Source organism: Acinonyx jubatus, chromosome X (assembly GCF_027475565.1).
Source record: "Acinonyx jubatus isolate Ajub_Pintada_27869175 chromosome X, VMU_Ajub_asm_v1.0, whole genome shotgun sequence".
Taxonomy (NCBI): Eukaryota; Metazoa; Chordata; class Mammalia; order Carnivora; family Felidae; genus Acinonyx; species Acinonyx jubatus.
In genome coordinates, this window is record NC_069389.1 from 104,647,496 (window position 1) to 104,671,426 (window position 23,931).

The 23,931-nt window shown below is 36.5% G+C and overlaps 1 protein-coding gene across 1 annotated transcript in view; it reads right to left on the minus strand.

Moving 5' to 3' along the window:
* LOC106981567 (fibrous sheath-interacting protein 2-like) overlaps positions 1-23,931 on the minus strand; it is a 75,148-nt gene that overhangs the window by 13,008 nt on the left and 38,209 nt on the right. Inside the window, 12 exon segments of the mRNA XM_053201657.1 lie at positions 300-794; positions 3,869-6,043; positions 6,045-8,818; positions 8,821-9,186; positions 9,189-12,704; positions 13,852-14,083; positions 14,085-16,034; positions 16,037-17,412; positions 17,415-17,897; positions 17,900-18,220; positions 18,223-20,227; positions 20,230-22,680. Coding sequence (XP_053057632.1) covers positions 300-794; positions 3,869-6,043; positions 6,045-8,818; positions 8,821-9,186; positions 9,189-12,704; positions 13,852-14,083; positions 14,085-16,034; positions 16,037-17,412; positions 17,415-17,897; positions 17,900-18,220; positions 18,223-20,227; positions 20,230-22,680 — 18,144 coding nt within the window.

Genomic DNA, 23,931 nt, shown 5'->3' on the forward strand with positions numbered 1-23,931 from the left:
ATGATTTTAAATAGTTAGAATGCATTTCTCCTAACTGGTTTCCATTTTCTTTTTTTTTCTTGTCCTTCTAACTAACTTAGGACTCTTTCTATGATCTATTTTTCTTCAATTGATGCTTCTGGCTTCATCTGTTAATCACTTCCCTTTCGTTGTAAATATCATCGAAGTTGGGAGACACTGCCTGGATCCAGTTTATGACCTTTTCTTCCTATCCAATGTAAATTACTTGGACTAAGTTTGTGAAACTCTGTGCCTTTTCTATAGAAACCTGGTCATTGATAGTCACATTTGTCACTTACACTTAGTTGTGTCTTTCTTTCCGAAAAGGAAGAATCTGTGACAGTTGAGGATTTGGACTTGGTCACATCAGGCTTAGAAACAGTTCTTTGTTGTGTCTCCTCAGATTCTGTCCGTTGAGTTGGTGATGCTTCAGTATTTGTTGTAGTTGCAGTGGATTTGGGATGACAATATTTTCCTAGTGACAAAAATTTTTTCAGATTTCTCTTGCTCATCAGTGGCTTGGCAAAAGCCACTGTGCTTGTAATGGGCTTCATGTCTTCTTTTACTTGATCTTCAAATGGGACTTCTGGAAGTTCTTTCATAACCTCTTGTAAAACAACTTCATCTTCATCAGAAGTTAAGCTCTCTTCTATTTTATTTTCTGAAACCCTTGGATCAGTATCATGAGTTACCAAACAAATGATAAGATCTTTTTTGCTGTGGACATCTTTTAAAAGCTCCACTTTGGTGATGTCAGGCTTTATTAAATTTTGAAATGAATTCCTACTCGCAGTCTGGAATTGAAGAGACAATTAATATTAAAAACAACAGCCTCATTTTTTCTTGTGGTTATATAGTAATAAAGCAATTTTCATATGGTTGTCAGTTTCAATTTAGTAAAATTATCCTCAAATGCCATTTACTGGTATAGTAGTGGCATATTTAAAGAAGAAATAAACAAAAACATCATAAGCAATATTTGTTCATTCAACAATCTTTTGTTTTGCATTCAAGAATAGTGTCATTTGGTCCAAAGAAGGGAACCTACATAAGTTTTTTCTTTTGCTTCACATTTTACTTTTTTCTTGCCAAGAAATGCAAAATGCACAAATACTTTAATTACATTCTGTTTTCATTATTTACCTGGAAAGTTCTGTTAACAGATTTAGACATGACAACATGTTTTTCTAAACTTAGTGAGGGAACTAATCATAGAGTAATCTAAATATAGACATTTTCATGAAAAAAAGAGGCAAGATATTGGCTGACCTGGATTCTAAAAAATGATTGTGAAGGGCTTTGAATGTTCACTTGTCACCCCTCTACATTCTAATCCTTGAAGATGTTTTTCCTAAAGGAGCTTCAAAGAGTAAATCTTCATCTCTCCTCACCTCCCTAGTCAATTGTCATTTTCCATTGTGCAATGGTAAAGACAGATCAAGGAAAAGACAGTTATAATTAAGTAAATGACTTTTCCTATTTCTGTAGCCTTTGATGATGCCAGAGAACATTTAAATCAATTTGAATTATCAATCTTACATCTAACACTGCAAACCAGATTTCCAGAGAAATGGTCCCTTACAGTAATACCTTTTGTGCAAAACAAAATGAAAGAAGAACTCCTGTTAAGAAACCAAAACACCATCAATTTTGATGATCTGTGCTGGTGGAAGGAAATAATGGTTCAAAAACTCAAGTCATCTATGTGGCTCTGGAATATATCACTGTGTGAGTCTTTGATAGACATGTGGCTGGTGTGTTGGAAAGTTTTGGTACCTCAAAATAGCACATGAAGCACACTGCTTGAGGATTCCTGACTGAAGACTAGCCTGGGAGTTGTCTGGGTTCCTCAAACTGATGTACTGTTCTTTCTGAAACCTCCATCTCCACGTTGGGGATGGACAGCACTGCTATCCAGATAGCTGCAAAGTATCTGTCTTAACTGAGCTATCTATATCTGTTTGCTTTTCTTGAGACAGCTTTTGCTTCCCTTAAGAGTAGCAGCAGTAGTTGAGGGCCGCCTGGCTGGCTTAGTCGGTTAAGCGTCTGACTTCAGCTCAGGTCACGATCTCACGGTTCGTGAATTCGAGCCCCCATCAGGCTCTGTGCTGACAGCTCAGAGCCTGGAGCCTACTTCAGATTCTGGGTCTCCCTCTCTCTGCTCCTCCCCTGCTCATGCTCTGTCTCTCTCTGTCTCAAAAAGAAATAAACATTAAAAATTAAAAAAAAAAAGAGTAGCAGCAGTAGTTGATTTGATTAGCTAATCTCTTCCAACTTTCTGTGGGATTAAAGAGACAGTTAAAGTACTGATAAAAGATGTAAAAGAAGAAAGCAGGTAACCAAGACTGACAGATATTTCTGCAGATGATTAAGAGGTAATGACCTGGGAGTAATGTTCTTTGTTTAGACACATAGATCTTGTACCCAAGGAATTACTTGTATATACATTAAGGCTACTAAGTAAATGCTAATGTAATTTTGAGGACCCAGAGAGAAAAGGACATTTTAATACTGGAAAGGACCTTCATCTGGTCCAAGAAACTAAGGACCAAGGACACTCCATCGGTGTCTATGACAATCTCAGTACTTGAAACAAAAAACGTACCCATAATGTATTCACCAGCTCTGAGACTTAGTTCAGTGGGTTGTAAAATAATGCTAAGGAAAATCTGCTCCTAAGCTTATGTTCCAGGCAGGCTGGTTCTATAGAACTTTGCACAGTTTGTAGATCACAGGCCACATCCTGAGTGTGAGTGCACACCATCATCCTTGCAAGAGGCTCATTTATACAGAGGGGCTTTGGTATTCATTACATGGGAACGTGGGAGCTGGATCAGTGTAACTCCATCTGGAAAGACAATTCCTATGCCCTAGTGCCCTAAGATCTGTAAACAGAACTATTTTTTCAATAGTTATATTGTTTTTTTAAATATAATTTATTGTCAGATTGGCTTCCATACAACACCCAGTGCTCATCCCAACGAGTGCCCTCCTCAATGCCCATCACCCACTTTCCCCTCTCCCCCACTCCCATAAACCCTCAGTTTTTTCTCTGTATTTAAGAGTCTCTTATGGTTTGCCTCCCTCCCTCTCTGTTTTTCAATAGTCATATTGTACCAAGGACAGTGTTTTCACATTTCAAGCCCCTTTTAAATATATTCAGAGCCCAAATACAGGACTTCAGAAAAACTAGTTCGTAAAACCAGAAGCATGGAGACAACTGTGTCTAGAACAAGGGTACAATAGGAAAGAAACTGGGCACCTCCTAAGTGTGTATGAATATAGGAAACTGGGGAAATGTTATGTAATGAACACAAAATGAGAAGAAACAAACTTTAAAGAGCTTGCAGCCTGATGTTTGTTGATGAAAGTTTCTAAGTAAAATCAATACTACTGTGAAGCCTTAAGTTTGAAGATTTCAATCTTTAACAGGTTTACCTGTTATTCTAACTGGCCCTTTTGGACCCATACAGTACTATGATAATGCACATCCATAAAAAAAGAATTGTGGGGATTATAAAAATCATGTTTCTTCCGAGTTGCCAAATGAGGACTACAATTCCAGTCAGTCCTGTTTACTGTTAAGGGTATTTCCCCGTATTCCCATTCTTCAAGAAATGGCAGTTTAGTCTGACTGGCTAATGGAAAATAGCCTGCCACCTTTACACTGAGCCACACTGCTGATGGGGTGAGTCCCAGGGAAGCAGGGAATTGGATGAATCAATGTCCAATTCTACTGGGCTGGACAAGAGAAAATTGACTGTATTTTACAAATGCATTCCCATAGACCTACCTGAGGAAGGAAATCACAAGACAACCAGGTCTCAGTAACTACTCATTTCTTTTCACCATTGTGTTTAGCACTTACCTCTAATGGCTTTATATTCAGTCGTCCCCCTTCATCCAATGAGACGCGTCTTTCTTTCTTTCCCTTTCCTGCATCAGGTGTGTCCACTGAGTGACTCCTCCCACTTATTGCCATTCTTCTCAGTGCTTCAATGCTATGTCCAATTCTAGTTAAACACTCCATCTGCAGTCTCTCAAGAGGTTGTGTTTTTATAGAAATGACTCCTAAGTGTTCTGCAACAATATCTGGATCAATATTGATTGGTTGTTTCCCACGGTGAGGAATTATTTTAATTGGAAGTTCCTCTTTGCTTAAATCTTGACCTAATTCTTTTTGCTCTAGCTCAGGCCCTCTTTTAACACCATGGTCATGCACCTTTTCAACAATTCGACCAACATCCAAATCGCCAAAGAGATCAGCCTGTGAATCTTGTAGGCTAATTGTTTCTAATGGACAACTGGAAACTTTACTGATGATTAAAGAAGCTACCTGTTTAGAGAAGACATTGTTTGTACCTTTCATGTCATAATAAAGTTCTTCATGTGTTCCAGATTGTTGTAGTACATGATTATAAATAGAATCGACCATCTGAGAAATAATTTCTATACTTTCTGGATTTAAAAAGTTTTCTTCAGGATTAGTAGCTACAACATTAATATTATTTCTGGAAATTTCAGCTGTCACAGATTTTGTCAATTGAGATGCAATTTTATTTACCTCACACTTTGATAATTCTTTAGCATTTTTGCCTGAGGCACTTGGCAACTTTATTAGTTTAGCCAAGAACAAGGCCAGGGTTTCCTCTAAAAACCTGGCATCTAACACAGTCTCTTTTTTGGTTGAAGGCTTTTTCCTTGACTTGAGGCCATCAATAATCTTAACCACTTTTTCCATAATTTTGACAGCTTCCAGAACCAACTCTGGACTTGATGTTTCTCCTTCTACTTGAGGATGAAATTCTGAATTGGAAATTTCCTTCACCATTAAAAATCCTATTATATCAGAGAGAACATTGCTCTTACCTATTAAATCTTTATACACTGAAATATGAGAGCCAGAGCGCCTTAAAACACTGTTATAGACAGAAGTAACCACTTTTTCAATAGTTGTACTATCTGCTAAAGATACAGTGGGTGATTCTTTGGCCTGTGGCACGATAATAATTTGACTTTTAGAGAGATGTTCTTGGAATGAGTTTAAGATTTTTGAGATTATTGTTTGCATTTCAGCATTTAGAGAATTGTTTTGTTTCTTATCCACTTTTGGAAACATAGATAAAAGCTTTGACAAAAAAATTACAGCAACCTCTTCTATTATGTTAAAAGGCAGTTTGTAAGCCCATGATGGCTGAGGCTGGGGAACTTCAGTGGTTTGGATAACATCTTTAAGGATATTTTCAACAACATTGTCAACTTCTATACATTGATGTGGTGTTAGCTCTCCAGAAAAATAGTTCTGCAACTGGTTGCCAGCCACTTCCTGTATAACTAAATTAACTATGGTTTCTGAAAGGATTCTGCAACCACTGCTGACACAATTTTGTATGCTCTCTTGAGATCCAAACTGTGGCAATAGATTATTATAAATTGTCTGAACAACCAATTGAATAATTTCATCATCATTAGGATGTAAGGATTCTACATACTGTACAATCATATCTTCATCTTTGGAGATCTCTGCCATAATTGTACCTACTAACTTCATTTGAAGGAAATCCAGTTCTGCGTACAAATTATCTTCAGATATTCCTGTTTTAGCATTGGATACTGTTGAGAAAATTTTTGATAGGAGAGAAGAAATTATACTTTCTAAAAATTTGCAAGGTAGCATTATGGTATATGGTGATGATGTTTGACATTCTTTGCAGGCTGTTTGGACTACGTTATGGACCTTTATCATAATCTGCTTAGATTCTAGAGGCAAACATGCTGCAGCTGGAACCTCATCATAAAGTAGCAAGTTGAGCTGATGCTGCAAAATTTCTTCTATTACTGCATTAGCTAGCTTTCTTACTAAATTTTCACCATTGCTATTTATGTCCTTATAAATGGAGTCTTGAGATCTATATTCCTGCAAAATATTGCATATAGAGGAGTGAACAATCTTATTGACCAACATTTTATCACTTGATGGTATGTTAGCCATTGAAGGTGCCTCATCAGAAAAAGGTGTTTTAGTTGCAGGTGCCATTTTTTTTCTGGGGAGGTGCTTTATCCACAGATGGCTCTTTTTGCCTGAGAGGTACATTGTGAACAGACGAAACTTTATCTGCAGATGGGAGGAACTGGCCAACCTGACCTGGGCTTAATACTTTAATTTGAGCATCTGAAAATTCTTTTAACAGAGAATCAATGAGTTTCATAGCTGTGTCATAGACCTCAGCTTGATTTACATTATTGGTTACGTTTTGACATGCAGCATCTGTACCCAGTGAGGAATTAAAAATCAATCTGTTAACTATTTCAGAGATAACATTTTCTAAAAAGTTAGCAGGAAAAAACCTGGGGTTATTTTCTGATGGACTGTCTGGTTTACTTTTAATCTCTTTATCTTTAGTTTTCTCATTCTCTTCCTCTTTTGCAGGAACATTCTCTTTAGCTGAATTTGTTAAGGCAGGCTGGGCAAAATTTTTGCCATCCTCTTGAGTTACATATGCTGCTTTATCATGTAGGGGGTTTGGGGATTTTCTTAGAACCCCTTTCTTTTTATTTGCCACACCTCCAACTAACCCCGATGCTAGGGTAGTTAATTCACCCTTCATAATGCTAGGTATAGTGGCACAGGTTGGCTCATGGATGCTGCCTATTTTCATAGATGTGTCCTCCTTTTTGAAATTCCCCTTTCCATGAAGTGCTCCTCTACCTATTTCCAAAGTGTCCATTACATCTTTCAGGCCTGAAGTCAGAGAAGTAAGTGTAGATAACTCTTCTAGTGAAAAAACTGGGTGGTTCTTCAAGCTTCTGTTTATTTTTGTAAAGTTATTATATGGTAGGTGTTGAACTCTTTGGATGATGTTATCCACATTTAGAAATGAAAAGAAGGTGGAAGACCAGTCTCCTGAAAAAAGGGGTTGAATCTTGAAAGCAGAGATTGCCTTTTTGGCTAAAGCAGCTATCATCTCTATAACAATGTTACTTCCATCATCTTTCTGAACGTTGTTAGATCCATACATTTCCATCACCTCATTGTATACAGAATCAGATACTTTATTGACTGTCTCTTTATCTATTGGTGGAAAAGAAAACATTTCTCCAGCATTTGCTAGGACTTTAATCTTACTTTTCTGAAATTCCCCAGTCAGGGCATTTGCAAATTTTATAGCCATGCCCATGAGGTCTTCTTCTGATATCTCTTTGTCCTTAGGGTTTTCAGCAATACTTGGGAGAGTATAAAATTTGTGAACAAGGTCAATTATGACATCTTCCAAAAATGTAGCAGAATACACAGAAGTCTGTGGGAAGGACTGTTTGTTTACTTTATCAAGTTCTAAGAGTTCAATGATGTGGTCATTTTTGGGTAAGTCATAGGGAGGTGATTCTTCATCATGTAAAAATGGCTGCAGATGGTGGTCCACAATTTCTTTCATAATAAAACCAGCTATTCTCTTGAGGAATGAGTCTCCCTTTTTGCATGTATTGCTCTGTGTTTCATCTTCTAATTTAATTTTTTTCATAATATTATTACATATGGAGTCAATAAAGTTCTCAGTTGCCCCTAACTGCATACTTTCCACATGCTCCTCTGCTGTGGCAAGTCTAATTTCATGTTCAGAAATTTCTGTTATAATTTCATCAGTCAGTTTTGAAGCTGCATTCACAAACTCATAATCTGGTGGCACCTCTTTCTCATTTAGTTCAGTTTCAGTCTCAAATGAAGGGAATATATGTGCTAGAAGCTTGTAAATAATATCTTCTAAAAGGGAACATGGAAATACAGTCATACATGATGGCACAACATGGCTATCATTGTTGATGGTGTCAAGCACATTTCTGATGATGTTCTCATCTTGGAGGGAGGAATAGGAATAAGCTGCTAATTCTCCCAAAACTAATGACTCCACTTGATAATCATAAATTTCTTCTAGTAGCAAATAACCTATTTTTTCCCCAAAACTAACAGCATCACTTTGTATAGCTCTATAAATATGAATCAGAGATTTATAATCATCTAATTTTTTTTTGTAAATTAGGCTGACAGTTTTTTTAACCATTTCTTTATATCCTTCTGAAAAATACAGTTTTTCATCCAAGTGATCTGCAACTAAAATTTCTGACATGGTGAATTCCAGCACAATTGATTTTACTAATGTTGTAACAATGTTAGTTATGTTGGCTTTTGCTTTACATGGGTTCTCAGCAGCCAAGACATTATGTGAGAATACATAGAGGATTCTGCATAAAAGCTCAGAAATTACATCCTCTAAAAAGACAGCTGAATTCACAATAAACAATAATTCTCTTTGTTCAGGATCTGTTGCTCTCTGTTGATAAGTTTGACCCACTGTACCTGAAGGAAAAGTTTTATCTCCAGATAAAAATGACTCAAAATGATGGTTAAATATTTCTTTTATTATATAACTTGCTATTTTTGTAATAGGTATATTATTCATGCCTTCTTTATCTTTTGTAAGAGATTGGTATAGACTTGAATGAGAAATATCAGTGTAAATGGCCTCAACCATAGCCTGGATGTCTTTCTTTGAAGTCACATTTTGTTTTTCATTTCCATGTTTAATAATGCATATTGCATGTTTAGAAATTATTGACATAGTTTCACCAATCAGCCTCACAAATGCATTGCTGAAGTCTGACTGCAAAAAATCCGGGTCTTCTGCACTGCAGTTCAATGGACTTATCTGAGATAAAACCTGAGTGACTATTTTTTCCAAATGTGTATGTGATAATACAGTGGTATATGTTGTAGAGGTCTGTCTTCGGGGTCTTGATTTACTAATAGCATAATGAACTCTATCAAAACATCAGCATTGAGTCTTGAATATGATTTAAAAGGCAGCTTTGCTATAAAATCTGGATGAATTTGGAAATCAAAAACTTCAGCCAGTGTAATTTTAGTTACCCTTTCAGCCAATGTTTTTGTATCCTCAAGAAAGCCTTTATCAGGTCCCAGTTCATATTCTTGTAAAACTTTGCTATACACTGTGTCAATAACTTTGATCACTATGTCTCTGTGTACTGGTGGCAAACACAATTGTTCCTTTGCATTTTCTAGGATGCTAACTTGAGCTTTTGAGAATTCTTCCGTTATCAAATATATGAGTTTTTCAGCTGTTGCCAACAGTTCTTTTCCTGAATCTCTTATTGAGTTTGTTTGCACAATACGAACACCCTGTGGAATATTTTGCTTAAAACCCCAGTGATTACATCTTCCAAAAAGGCTGAGGAGTAAACACCAACAAAAACATGCTGCTTTCCCATATCATCAAAATGTGTATATGATGGAGGAAGTAATGACTTTTCATACACAAATGGATGGAGATGCTGCTGACAGATATTTTTAATGATAAAACCTGCTAATCTGTCAATAAGAACATTGTTACTGTTTGTGATATCATGCTCAACTGCTTCTTTAGACCCAGAATTTTGCAAGATATTTCTTAATACATAATCAGCAAGATGCTGAGCATCATCCTCTGAATAAGTAGATTTGGTTTCTTCATCTTTTGAAAATCGAATTTCATGTTGGGAAATTTTCATCCTAATATCACTGATTAGCTTTGAAGAGATTTCACTGCAATTAATTCCTAATCTACCTTTTGGAGTTTCACTGCATGGAACCATGTTAGATGTAGAAGGAAAGATTCTAGATAGCAGTACTCTAATTATGGCTTCTAAAAATGTGTATGGCAGCAAGGTGTTAGATGGAGATAGATGCTGGCTTGACTTAGTAGTTTCACTGCTGTCACTAAAGATGTTCTGAATAATGTTCTCTGCTGTTAAAGTAGCATAGGAAGAAGCTGACAAATCCCCAGAAAACAGTGGGTGAAAAAGATAATCAGAAATAGCATCCACAATTAAATTGGCAACATTTTCTGCAAAAATATCACTGCTTTTGAGTTCTTCATTGTCAACCTCAGGGGCTAGCCCATGCTGTTTCAGAACATCCTCATAAACTGAATTGATGAGTTTATCCACAGTGTCTATATCTACAGTGGGGAAAGACTGTTTTTGGTCATCACGAAGAATGCAGATTTTAGCTTGGTTAAAATGGTTATTTATTGAGTTTACTACTTTTTGGGTCATTTTATCCAGTTCATATTCAGTGTTATATTTTGGATTAAAGACCTTTGATAATAGTCCGGCAACAATATCTTCTACAAATGCATTAGGATAAAAGTCCATACCTAGTGATGGCTTCAGAGGTCTATGTGACTCTGTGACCTCACTGAGAACCCCTTTAACCATATTTGATATTTCATCCAATGGAGTCATTGAACAAGGTAAGCTCTCTCCACACAAAAAGGGTTGAAGATGATTGTCAATAATCTCTTGAATAATGAGACTGGCCATTCGGTCAAGCATAACTGGGCTTTGGCTTACTATACTTTTCTGTATTGACACAAGGGAGTCAGATATTTGTAAAACATTATTATAAACAGACTCCACCATATTTTGAAGGTTTTTTTCTGTATATAGATGTTGACAATCATATTTAGTGAGCCAAATCTTATGCTTTGAAATGGCTAACAAAACCATATTTATTATACAGGTGGGCATCTCATTAAAATCTGAAGTCATTAAATACTTCTTTCCAAAGCAAGAAGCCTTGCAGGGTGGAGAAATGAGCTGAAATAATAGCTTTCTGATGACATCTTCTAAAAATGAGGGTGATAATATGGTAGTATAGCCCGCTGAATGTTGACCTTGGTAATTAAGTTCTCTCAGGTTGTTTTGAAGTTTCTGCAATATATTTTCAGCTTTAAGAGGGTAATATGAATTAAGCATGATCTTTCCTACAAAGCACAATGGGAGCTGGTAGTCTACACTCTTTTTCAATATGCCATTAGTTATCTGTTCTGCTATTGAGGTGGTAGCATGTGTCAGATGATGGCCACTGGTAACTTGTAATGCATATTCCCATGAAACATCATTATTAACTGAGTCAACAATCTTTCTAACAGTTTCTTTATTGATTGATGGAAAATATATCCTTTCTTCAACATCCTGTAAAACAGTGATTCGAGCATTGTTAAATTCATTCACTACAGAGTTGACATCTAATATATTTATCTCATTGAGCTGAGCTTCAGTGATGTTTACATTTTTGCCCTGCAATGAGGTAGAGAGATTAAGGAAAATGTCTGCAATTATTTCCTCCAGAAATGTGGCAGAGTAAACCCCTGTGTACATGCATTCTGAATGTTTCATGTTAAGAATGGCTGTTGCATTCAATTCTTTTTTACCTGGTCTTTGAAGAGGAGGTAGAGGAGGGAATTTTCCTGAAAATTGCTTACAAAATTGGACTTGTGTTTTGGAATGTATCACCCTGGGATTATTCAGTGGTTCTGTCAAAGGCTTGCTGTCATAACTCACGAATCTTACAGAGTGTTTACCCAGTCTTGATTCTTTTAATTCTGGCCTTTTTCCTTTGGGGAAGCTAGGGAGTCTTTCTCTAGTACTATACGTTAAATTCTTGCTTGCAAAAAGTGGACTTCTGGGAGGTTGATGTATACCACATGACAGTTTTTCTGTTAAGGATTTTACCAAGGTATGGGAAGTAATACTAAGCATAGATTCTTGATTTATTTCTGCCAGATCTTCCAAAATGTCTGACATGTCATATTCTTCAAATGGTGAACCAGAGTCCATAGTTTCCCTGCAATAATCCTCTACATTTTGTAGTATGTTGAACAGTTGACCTTCTACTGAAATTTCATCAGAAGGAGGGCTATCTGTAAGGAAGTTGTTGGCTGTACATTCTTCCAAAAGTATTCTAGTAAGTTTCTCACATACAACATTCAGAAGAAAAGCTGATTTGGGGGAGAGTCCTGGGTTATTTCTAGGTATTCTAAGGCTTTGCTGATTATTTGAAGATAGGAACATTTTTCTTGGTATTTTATTGGAATTCATGTCCCAATTTGGGCATTCATCTGGCAAAAACAAATTGAAAACAATACTGAAAATTTTATTGACTACCTCCTTGGATCCATGAGTTTTTAGGCTACCAGCCAGAGTGCCTAACTTACATGCCAGTGAGTTTAGTTTATTTTTCTGTGCTAGCTGATTAATTTGTTGAGTAGGAGCTGACTCCCAACCTCTGGGGCCTGTATGTTTTTTCATAGTTTTGGTTTTGTTGCAAATGGGCAAACTATGGCTTTTAAGCATGGAGAGTGGCTTGTTTCTTTCTCTGCTGCCATGCTGATGCTTTATTCCTATTTCTTTGGACAGAACATGGATCACTCCTATTAAGAGATCCTGAAAGAGATCACCGAAGTCAGCCGCAGCTACTCTTGGGCAGTAAATATATTTTGTTTTCACAGAAACCACTTGTGTAATGTCTTCCTTTAAAATGTCACTATTAATAAGGATTTGAATAATGATTTCAGAAATGTTTAAAGCAAGTCCTCTGACAGAAATTGACCAACTTGCAAACACTTGTGAATGAACTAGAATAACCTTGCTAAATGCTGCATCTTGGTTTTCCAGTGATTTCTGCTTTGTTTCACCATCTTCAGTACAGTCATAAATGCTTGAAATTATATAGGAAATAACCAGTTCAGTGAGATGTTCACAAAATTGATAAAGTGAAGAATCATAGTTAATGTCTTTTAGAGGCTGCTTTGATTCATATTTTTTCCTTAACGGTGTGGAAACAATAGATACTTTTTCATCAAGAAGACCTTAAAATAGAAAACATTACTATTTTTAACATGCATTAAGGGAAAATGTTGAGCATTCAAAATACTAACAATATTTTATACACGAATTTTACCTTGGGGGTACCTCACTCAAGAAATAGAAAAACCTAGTCAAGGAAGGAACTGAGTTTTATTCAAATCTCTATTTCCCACATGTGGGACTTTACTTCCACTACGAAGTTAAGAAAATGGCCAAACAGAATTCAGATCTGTAAGTGTTTGTTTCTTTCTTGTATAAACATATTTCTAGCTTTTGGAAATCTTGGGGCAGAGAAATGATTTTCAACTTTAGGTGCAATGCCCTACAGTGATTCCAGTGATAACTAGAGACCTCATATTATTCTTGAAAACATTTTCAGCTGTTTAGCTAATTATCCAGTTTGGGACTCTATAGTATACAGTAAATTGAACTGAATGAAACTGCTGATATTTGATAGTTTTTGACACACAAAAATGGCTATTTTATACGGTTCAACCCAAAAATATGCATGTAAGCATTCATAAAAAGGGAGTGCATATATCCTATTTGTAAGCATGGGTTTAGAGTATTGTACTTAAAAAAGAGCTTAAGTCAGAACAGTGGCACATGAACAGAACAAGTTTGATGCCACTGTTCTTGTAAACTCTATCATCAATAATTGCAAAGACTAACTGTATATATCAAAAATAAGTTGGATCATTACAGTCTATGTATGGAAAGTCTGACTATAATTTAAGAAATCATTCTTTTAAAAAAACACATAAAAAGAAAAACCCTCTTTGAACTTATGTTTGGGAATTTGCCTTTGAGCAACTGTATATCCCAAGAAAGACAACTGGTTTCATCGTGTCCTAGTGATACCTCATGCCCAACAAAATATATCACTTTAAATTATGCCCATTTAGTTTCATCTGTTGATAGTGAAAACTGCACAACACTCCTCCAAATAAAATTATGTAAATGTATCAACATTTTTTTTCCTTTTAGCATACTGACCAGTTGAAAAACACACAATCAGCCACCCCAAATCCAAGATTACTTTCAGAGAAGCAACGGATGCAGCTTCTTGGATGTGAGAAGTGAAACAAAACTCAATGGATTTTTTTTTCTAAAATGATGCCAATTCTTTATAAGTCATTCCTCACTCACCTCTGGCTTCAAAGTTCTTGAAATGTGTGACCACAGCTGTAGTAACATATCTTGCTACTAAATGGATTTCCTGTGGTCCCAGTTCTTGATCTGCAAAAGCAATGACTTCAGCCTCTTCAAGAGGTGCTGTTTTTTCTAATATTTGGTACTTATCTTTCCATTTTTCCAGTAAAGTGAAATTGTCTACACTTGCTATAAGGCTTCTGTTTTCTTCTTTGGTTTTAGAGCTGATTCTTTTTTTCCCATATTTTAAGCAGGCTTTTATTATCCTTTTGTTCTTCAGACATTAGAGACAAAGGCTTTTCCTTTGATACAAAAAATGGCTTCATTGTTTCTATACTTTCATTAGTTTGTGGGGTTTGACTTGAGAGGCCATAACTCATCAGCATCGTATTGACAATATTTTCTTCAGCTACACATATTTTGGGTGGAGAAATGGTTGTCTGTTTTTGGTTTAGCTTAACAACTGGTTTTGGGAACTCACAGTGATGAACTCTTTGATTTTCACCTTCTTGCATTTCTATGAAGGATGTGGAGTGCTCTGGTGCTGCTTGCACAGAGTCACCAGATTTCTGAGATGGTTTTTGTAAGATGCTGCCTTCTGGGAGAGAGCTGTTTCCTTTCGTGGCTTGATCAAAATGGCTGAGGCCTTGGCCTTCACTTCTAGAATATAATGGTTTAAGTTCTGATTCAAGCCCTTCCAATGGCTTTCTGGATTTAGGTGTATCACCTGCAGAGTATCTGACATATGAAGATAGATTTGAGGAAATCTTATCCTTTACTTTTCTATCTTCCTCTGAATAAAAATACAAGCCAGGGATTTGTGGAAGATCATCCCCACAGCTAACTCCCTTTGACTTTGAAGTGAACATTCCCATCCCAGTTACAAACCTGTGCCAATTGGCAGTGTTGGCATTTTCAGCTAATTGGAGCAGATTTTCCTTTGGATGGCTTTTTATCATAGATTCATAGAAATGAGTACACTGGTCCATCAGTGTGCTGATAATCTGACTTGAAGATGGTTCCATTTGGCATTTTTCTTTGTCTAGCTTGTTCTTAATTATACCAAGCATGTTATTGACAGTATTAGCAGTATAAGTAAGCAGCTCTGAATGGAATGAGTGAAGCTGTCGAAGGGTCGTCTTCATGTTCTCCTGGGAGATCATACTACTTGATTTAGATTCATCAGGAAACATATTAAGTTGTTGTAACTTGGGCAATATCGTTTTCATTAATGGCTTCTGTTGGACAGCAAAAAAGTTTTCAATAGGTATTTTCACAATTTCAGAAAAAGCATATGTAGAGATATGTTTAAACTGTAGGTCTGCAAATGATTCTAAGGTGTTCAGAACCCCTTCCATGATCTCTTGAGCAATTTGGTGGCTAGAACCCCCAAATATTTTGTCTTTCAACTTTGTGTTATATGTTGGTACACTGTTGAGGATGTTTGTTGTTAAGGAGCCACCTTGATTTCTAGTAGTAGTTTCTTTCTTGCTTTCTAGCATCTCTTCACCATCTGTTATGAACATCTGAGTCATGAAGTACACCTCTAATTTTTCAAATAGCTTTTTAACAATTTCCTGACCAAATATGTTAATTTGTACTTGGGAACCTGCAGTTCTAAAGGCAGCTTTTTTAAAGTTGTACCTGCTTTCACAAGCATCAAGAGATGACAAATTTAAAAGTGAAACAGATTGTTCTAATTCTTTTATTTTCATTGAAATTTCATTCAAAACAGTCTCAGCTATCATCAATAGCTTACATTTTTCATTTTCTATGTCATTTGATTCTGTTTGCCATTTATCAAGCATTTGTTTAAAAATATCTTCTTTAGGAAAGACTTTCTCTAGCTGCGAAGAAACATTCTCCAAAGACAAATGGGCTTCTGGATTTGCAAGAGAGATTGCCCTAAAATTCGTCTGTGAAAGTTTGAGATCATGTGAGTATGAGCCTTTTGTTTGGCTGGCCAACTTGTTGTTCTTTGTAGCATATAATCCTTGCAAAACTGCATTAACTATTTTGCTTGCTGTCAAGATTTGATCAGAAGTTAAAGTGTTTATATTTACCATTAGTCTATTTTGCCTCATCTTTTGAAATTCACTTACAATTGTTTCCAGAATATTGCTTACTATATCCTTGGCATACATTTTTAGTTCCGCAGTGGGGAGTTTTTTCTCACTAAGGAGTTTTTAGCATCCCCTGTTGATAGCAGGTATGGCAGACCAATGCCAGTATTGGACTGACTGCCTCTTAAAGTCTTCTCTCTAGGACTTAACTTGGTCCTGTTTTTGGCTTTAGCACCACTAGGTTCTAGGTGTGGTTTTGTTCCAAATTTAGGCAAAGAGAGAACTTTTGATTTTGCTTTAAAGTGTGTTTTAAAACTCGCATTAGAGCTGCCTTTGGAACTAGCTTTAGAACTGCATGGCCTCAGAGATTGCATTTCATCAGATTGATCTTTAGGGGACAAATTCTCTTCTAGGTTTTGTAAAACAAAATTTGTGATCTTTTTGAGAACCTTTTGGGCCAATTCTTCACCCACTTGCAATGGAGAAGTTTGCAGTAAGGTGTTTTCCAAAGAAGTCATGCTTCTAATGCCTGTAGAAGGGCAAACTTGCAGTATCACATGTTCAGGGGGAACACTTCTTTCTGCTTGTTTCAAGTCTTGAAAGTATGATGGATTCACCAGTAATTCATCACTGCCAGATGCTTCCAGTTCTCCCCTGACCTTATTGTTTTCATATAAGGATGTCATAACTATTGAGAACATTTTTCCAAAAACACTTTCTACTATGTCATTTGCAACACTGCTTATATATGACTGCAAGGGTTTTTTGTGTGCTGCTATTGATGTTTTAATTTTAGAATCAGATGTAAAGTGGGGGAGTTCATTACATGGAGGGCAATGGCCTATGTCTTCCATTACCCTCTGATATACCTTCTTTAAAATTTCATTAATTGTATTTAACAAAGCAGTTTTTTCCTGTCTAGATTCTCCATTTTTAAATATCTCTTCCAAAACCCTTCTCAGGTTTTCTGCTTCTGATAGAGTTTGGTTTTGATGTGGGTATTTTGAAAAAAGAGATAGTTCAGTGTTGTCTTCCATCTTTCTTTGACCAGGCAATATTTCATTTTGTACAGCTAGTTGTGTAAATAGATTAGGGTTCTGCTGTGAGTAAAGCCTATTTGCCTTTAAAGATATTTTATCATGTAAACTATTGAAGATGTTGTTGACAGTTTCACTCACAATTATGGTTTCTTGGAATGAGGTATTGTTTGGATATGAATACATCTTTTGGATTTCTAAATCTATGTCATTTTTTATAAGCATCAAAATGGTACTTGCAATTATGTCGGCATATTCCCTAAGACTACCTTGTAATATATGAATTGGAGGTCTATGTTTTTCCCTATATTTAGCAAATGTGTAATCTGTGACATCTTGACCAAGAATGGTTCTGGCTGTTGAGATTTTTGGGATACTCACATCTGATGGCATTTGGTTTGCTTCAAGAAATAGACTGTCGTTTTGTTTATAATTTGTAAGTTCTGGGAAAACTATGGTTTTTCTCTAGTCTGACTATCAAGAGTAAGTAGAAAATCTATTCTTTCTGTGGCAAAAGATTTTAATCTATTCAAAATGGTTTTAGTAATGAAGTGAGTATTTTCTTCACATGGGTCAGAAGCATATTTCTTGGCATCTTGTTTTTTAAGTACAGTTGTCTGATTATCATCAGAGTAGACTGATTTCAGCTGTACATCTCTTCCCTTTCTTGCAAATGGATGTATCTCCCTTTTCCCTTCATTCACTGGGTCCATAACAGGAGATTGTTGATGCTCTGATTTGGGACATACACCAGAAAACATCAGGGGCAATTTTGGAGAAATAGAATCCTTTGCATTTACACCAAGCATGATAGCAGAAGTGAGACTTTGAAGAACAATATTCACCATATCACTGGAAATCATAGCGACACAAGACTTAGGAACTAAAAGCATTGGAACAGCCTTATTTGCACACTTGGCGTTTGTTTCAGAGTTTGCTTCTGTTTCCCACTTGTATTACGTTTATTAAGAGTGGATTCAGCAAGTAGGACATTATTCTCATCTAGTGTTTTCTCGCAAATGTCACTTAAGATACCCTCAATGGTATCTAGTATTTGAAGTTGAAGTTTTTTTCGATAATCGCTTTTATTGAACAGCCTTTCAACAATATCTTCTGGCCAACTTAGATCAATCGCTCTGTCAAATGTGTTTTTTTCATATTTACCTTTAGTAGACATAATACTTAACACTGTGTTGACAGTCTGACTTGGGTTCCTGTCAGAAACCGCAATATTATGAGCTAAGAATGGATTTTCCATTTCTTTAACTTCTGTTTGATTCCTTGTAAAATTAGTCTAGCCACTTCTGTTGCATATCTATTTAATTTACAGGCAGTCGGGTGACATATTGAGGTGGTCTCTCCAGACTTGTTATGATCCACTGAGCAACAGGAACATTGATCATCAGAATATGAATCTTTGGTTGATAGCCATGGTTGGCTTAAAGCAGTCTCATCGTGCTGTAGAGGCAAAGCTATTGGAACTGTGAGATTGATATGAGGACAAAAGAGAGCTTTTACTTTGGAAGTAGCAAACATTTCTAGATTTGTTAATACTGACTGTATAATATCTTCAACTACATTCATTTTGGTTATTTTACCACTACTGAGTGTAGACTGAAATGTACCTGGATTTCTGTCCAGTGTGGTAGAATGAACAGAGGCCTTTTCCCCACTGTAATGTTCAGGAAAAGAGATATTTGCCAAGCAGGTGATAGTGTTATATCTATTTTCATTTGCATTTCTATCTGTCATGGCTGCAAAATAAAGTTTTTTAAGTATGGTTCTAACAATATTACCTACAACAACAGTTACATCTGCTTCAGACACTAAAAGATCCATTCTTTTATCCACAGACTGAATTGATTTTTGAGCAAATGGCTTACTGCCGGCATGAGGAATGTCCCATAAATGAGACTGGGAGAGAGTAAGCACATTTAATTGATCAATTAAGTGATTCTGAAAAATTTCATTCAAAATATTTCTTATAATGGGCACAACTGGGGACTTTCCTGGCTCTTTGAGTTCTACTTCAATTTTTTAAAATGTTCTTTCTAGGTACCATTGCTTAAGAGATTCTGATTTAGTTTCTTCTGATGGTCTTTCTTCTCCAGCACTTTCTTTCTCTATATCTGCAAGATCTTCTAGATAAGATTCTGGGTCAGCTCCTCCAGGAAGAAAATTTCCATAGGTTGGCCTGTATCTGTAATTTTCAATGCCTTGCTCTTCTGGTTCAGTTTCATTAAACTTATGTGGATGCCCTGCATCTAAAATTAAATTGACTAGATTCTTAAGCATTTCTTTCTCCTGTAGTGGCTTGGTCATACCTGTTTCAAAATTTGGCAAGCTCACATTTAATTCCGTTTGCATAGCCTTCAAAATAGTACTTGATACTTTCTTTGCATGCACATATAAAGCAGACTGCAATTGTCTTTCATGTGTGTTTGTACAAATGTTGATACTTTCACTTTCCCAGTACCTCTTGTTGCTCTTTTTATTTCCACTGATTGTAGTGCCCAGAATTTCTAAATTTCTATTGGCAAACCCTTTCAATTTAGCAAAAACCATTTCAAAGATCTCTGAAGCCATGACTTCCAGTTTATCTTGATGCTTTACTTTTGTGGTCTGTGTTTTGTGGGCAGGTGTATTTTCCTTGTTGTTAGTCACCTCTTTGCTACCTGGCTGGATCATACTGGACACCATGCTGGAGATTATGTCAAAGCATCTGCTCATTTCCTCAATAAGCAAAGAAAATGATAGGCTGTCAGTATCAATATACTCTGAGATAGCTTTAAATTCTGAATTTGTGAAACTGTGATCCATTTCAACACTACATAATTTTCTAATGATATCTTCTAGAATTGTATGAGAAATGAGCTGAATATTAGACTGCAGTGCAGTGGTTGTCCTCAAATTCTCATTGATCCACTCTCTATTTTGTTCATCAGATGGGGGAGAACATGGATGGTCTCTTATGAGCTCATGTAACATGCTATATAAGGTATCCCCGATTCTATCTAACACTTGCAATCTGGTACATTTGTCAACTTCTTCTTGCATACAAGGACAATGACATTGTTGATCAATGTCAGCAGTTTCATGTGAGATTTTAGACCTTAGCTTATCTGAAGGGAGCATAACATTGCTTTTACCTGTATTTCCACTTAACAACTCACAAATACAAGTTGCTAATGAATTTATCATAATGTCAGTATTTAGCCTTGTGACAACGGAGTCTAATTTCTTTTCATAGTCAGCAAAAACTCCTGTATCTATATAAAGTCCTTGGGAGAGCCACTCTTCCCAAGATTTAGATTTTTCTTATTATATTTCAGTTCTTTCTGTATTACATCCAAAACAATTTTTACCACTTTAGTTGTGTAAGTACCAAGGTGAGATTGAAATGGTTTCCCGTCAGGTGCAGGCTTTGAATGATCAGCATGGCTTTCTAGTTTAAAGCAGTTTTGCAATTTTGGACACATAAATTATTTTAGCTTCTTAAAAATTGTATAGATGATCTTATCACTAATGTGAACTATAGGTTCAGGTGTTGATTCACTTTCTTCAGGTTCTAACCAGGGATCTCTTGTAGGGTCTATGCCAAGTAAAGATAAAAATTTCATCTTCCCTTTACTCTCAAACCATATTTCTAATGGCTCTTTATTTGGTATGTCAGCATTATCTAGAGAATTTTCATGTACTGATGAGTAATGGCTGATAATGTGACTACAAGCTATGTAAAGTATTTTTAATACAGCATCTACAATTTCTTGAGATACTCTTTGGATTTCTGACACAGAGAACATCTGGTTCATCCAGTCTTGAAAGGACCGATCTTGTGGGCTTCCTGAGGTAAGAAGTGAAGCTTCCTTATCATTTTTATAATCTAGGTGACCAGAGGGCCCAGAAGATATGTCTTTGAGCATCTCTGCTAAAATACTTGTAATTATATTTTCTGAGGCTTTTTGTGTTTGATGCTTTACATGTTGGCCGAGAAGCAAAAGGTCATTATTCAAACATGGATTATCATTAAAAACGTCCCTATTATCAAAAACTGGAAGGTCAGTCTTTAATCCCCAGTCGGGAAATGCTACTTTGCCTTGAGAAGCAGACTTTGTAGGTAAGTTCATATTTCTTTTGTGCTTTAAATCAGGATTTTCCCTTGTTAACCAGTGATCAGGAAGCTGTTCTTGTAATTTTGCTTTTTCACCTTTGATAGATGAAATCAGCACATTTTCCACAATCTTATCTATTTCTTTATTTTCATCTTCAGAATAAAGAACCATGCCAAGAACATTAATAGGTGGAAACAGGCATCCATATCTAGGATCATTAGTTACTCTAGTGCTGGTGAGTCTGTGCTCTTCTTCAGTACCAGAAGGACTACTTAGGTTGGGGTGTCTTCTCTTTTGGAAAACTGTTTTTGGTGGTTTCTGATGTAGCTGAGCCAAGATATCATCAAGTAGCTGAAGGATGATCATTGTTTCTTTAGTTGCAATTAGCCTTTCATTATTAAGTCCAATTCGTATATAATTTAATATAGTACTGATTGCTTCCTGTATATAACCAACCAGAGAGGACTGGGAAAAAATATTTGACACTATATTTTGTATTTCTTCTTGGCCAATCAAATTGGCTGCATCAGGTTCAGCACTGGATTTCCTTTTACTGGTTCTTTGAAGGGACACATATATTGGATCTTCCCTGTGTTGTTGATAAGCCAATTCAGTTGTGATTTCAAGATGAGCAAGTTCATTTTGCTTAGAAGATGCAAGAGCCCTCAGCTTTTCTAAAATCACATGAACCATATCCTCTGCAATATCACTCATGTTCTCCACAGTATAAGGCAGTGAAGCTTTTGAAGTTTTTTCTTCTGGAGAAATGCAATGTTCTCCACTGGTTGGTAAGTCTGATTTAAAGTGAACTGACAAATTTTCTTGTGCAAATGCTTCAATACATTTTTTCTCAACTGCAGACTGTAACTTCTCAAGCACGCTTTCCATAATTTCAGCAGCTGCTGAGGAGATATTGGCATTGGAGAGTAAGTCTCCTTTGTCAGTGTCAGTTTGGTCAACCAGAGCTTTGCCTATAACAGAAGAAAGAATGGGGATGGTTTGGGTTAATTCAGACACCATTTCATGAAATGTATTTTCTAAAATCAGCTCAGTTTCCTCTTTTAGATGATATTTAAAGTTATCAAAAACATTCTTTAACTCCTGCATCTCCTTTACAACTTTTGCTTTTTCATCAGTAGACAGTGGGTGTTCTGAGCCATCTTTAGATTCCTTTGTGCCTGTTTCAATCAGTGCAGAAAGGTGACTATCATATTTGCAGGTCTTAATCTTGGGGGATTCAGTGGTCTCATTATTTTTAGGTCCAGAGGTTTTACATTGTCTTTTCCTGTGATGAGTTTTTCCCATAACTGTTCTTTCTTTGTGGGCAGAAGATGGTCTTACAGGTGCTGCTGGTTGCTGTAGTGACCTGTCAGCTGTGTCTGTACAGACCTCTGCCTGAAATGCCTTACTTAGTTCATATAGAAGCATTTCACTGCATGTGCTACAGCAACTCGCACCATTTGAAGAGAGGGTAGAGTCATCAGACGATGGGTATGTAGTATTTTGCAACCTTTCTTCATATTTTGTGATGGCTGGGTATAATATACTGGTCACTGCAGCCACAACCCAGGTCATTATATTATGAATTATACTGTTCAGTTCTTCTGAAGTTACCTGGAAAGGAGGTAAGCAGGACACAAGGGAAATCATATATGAATTTCTTTTAGGGACAGGTGCTACCTTTAATTCCTTGTATCAAAGAATGCATAGCTAGAATCCAGCAATGGTGTATAGAATGAACACAGCAAAACATCTATTTAGAATATCTAATTTCAAGTTGGTTAATTCTCTGTGGCTGCGATCTATTCTTTGAATAAGATTCCCTTTGATTCAAAATCACTTGGAACTTTGATTTTAAGCATTTATTGCTGAGCATAAATGGCTTCCTGGTTAAAAAAAATAGCCAAGTGGCTGGGACAGATGGCCTTAACAGATATATTCAGAACATTTCATCCTAAAGCAGCAGAATACACATTCTTCTCAAGTGCACATGGGACATTCTCCAGAATAGATGACATACTGGGTCACAAATCAGCCCTCAACAGATACAAAAAGAGGAAGTTCATACCATGCATATTTTGAGATCATAATGCTATGAAACTTCAAATCAACCACAAGAAAAAAATTGGAAAGCCCTCAAAATACATGGAGGCTAAAAAACATCCTACTAAAGAATGAATGGGTGGGACATCTGGGTGGCTCAGTCAGGTGGGCGTCTGACTTCAGCTCAGGTTATAATTTTGCAGTTCGTGAGTTCTAGCCCTGCATTGGGCTCTGTGCTGACTGTCAGAACCTGAATCCTGCTTCAGATTCTGTGTCCCCCTCTCTCTGCACCTAACCCACTCACACTCTGTTTCTATCTCTCTCCAAAATAAATAAACATAAAAAAATTAAGAATGAATGTGTTAACCAGGAAATTAAAGAAGAAATAAAAAATACGTGTAATGAAATGAAAATGAAAATACAACAGTCCGAACCCTTTGGGATAGAGCAAAGGCAGTCGTCCTAAGAGGAAAGTACATTGCAATTCAGGCCTATCTCAAGAAGCAAAAAAGGTCCCCAATACACAACCTAACCTTACATCTAAAGGAGCTACAAATGGAGCAGAAAATAAAGCCTAAAGCTAGCAGAAGAAGGGAGATAATAAAGATTAGAGTAGAAATAAACGACATAGGCGGGGTACATGCATGGCTCAGTCAGTTGAATGTCTGACTTTGGCTCAGGTCATGATCTTGGTTCATGAGCCCAAGCCCTGCATTGGGCTTTGTGCTGACAGCTCAGAGCCTGGAGCCTACTTTATATTCTGTGTCTCCCTCTCTCTCTGCCCCTCCTCCACTCATGCTCTGTCTCTCACTCTCTCTCTCA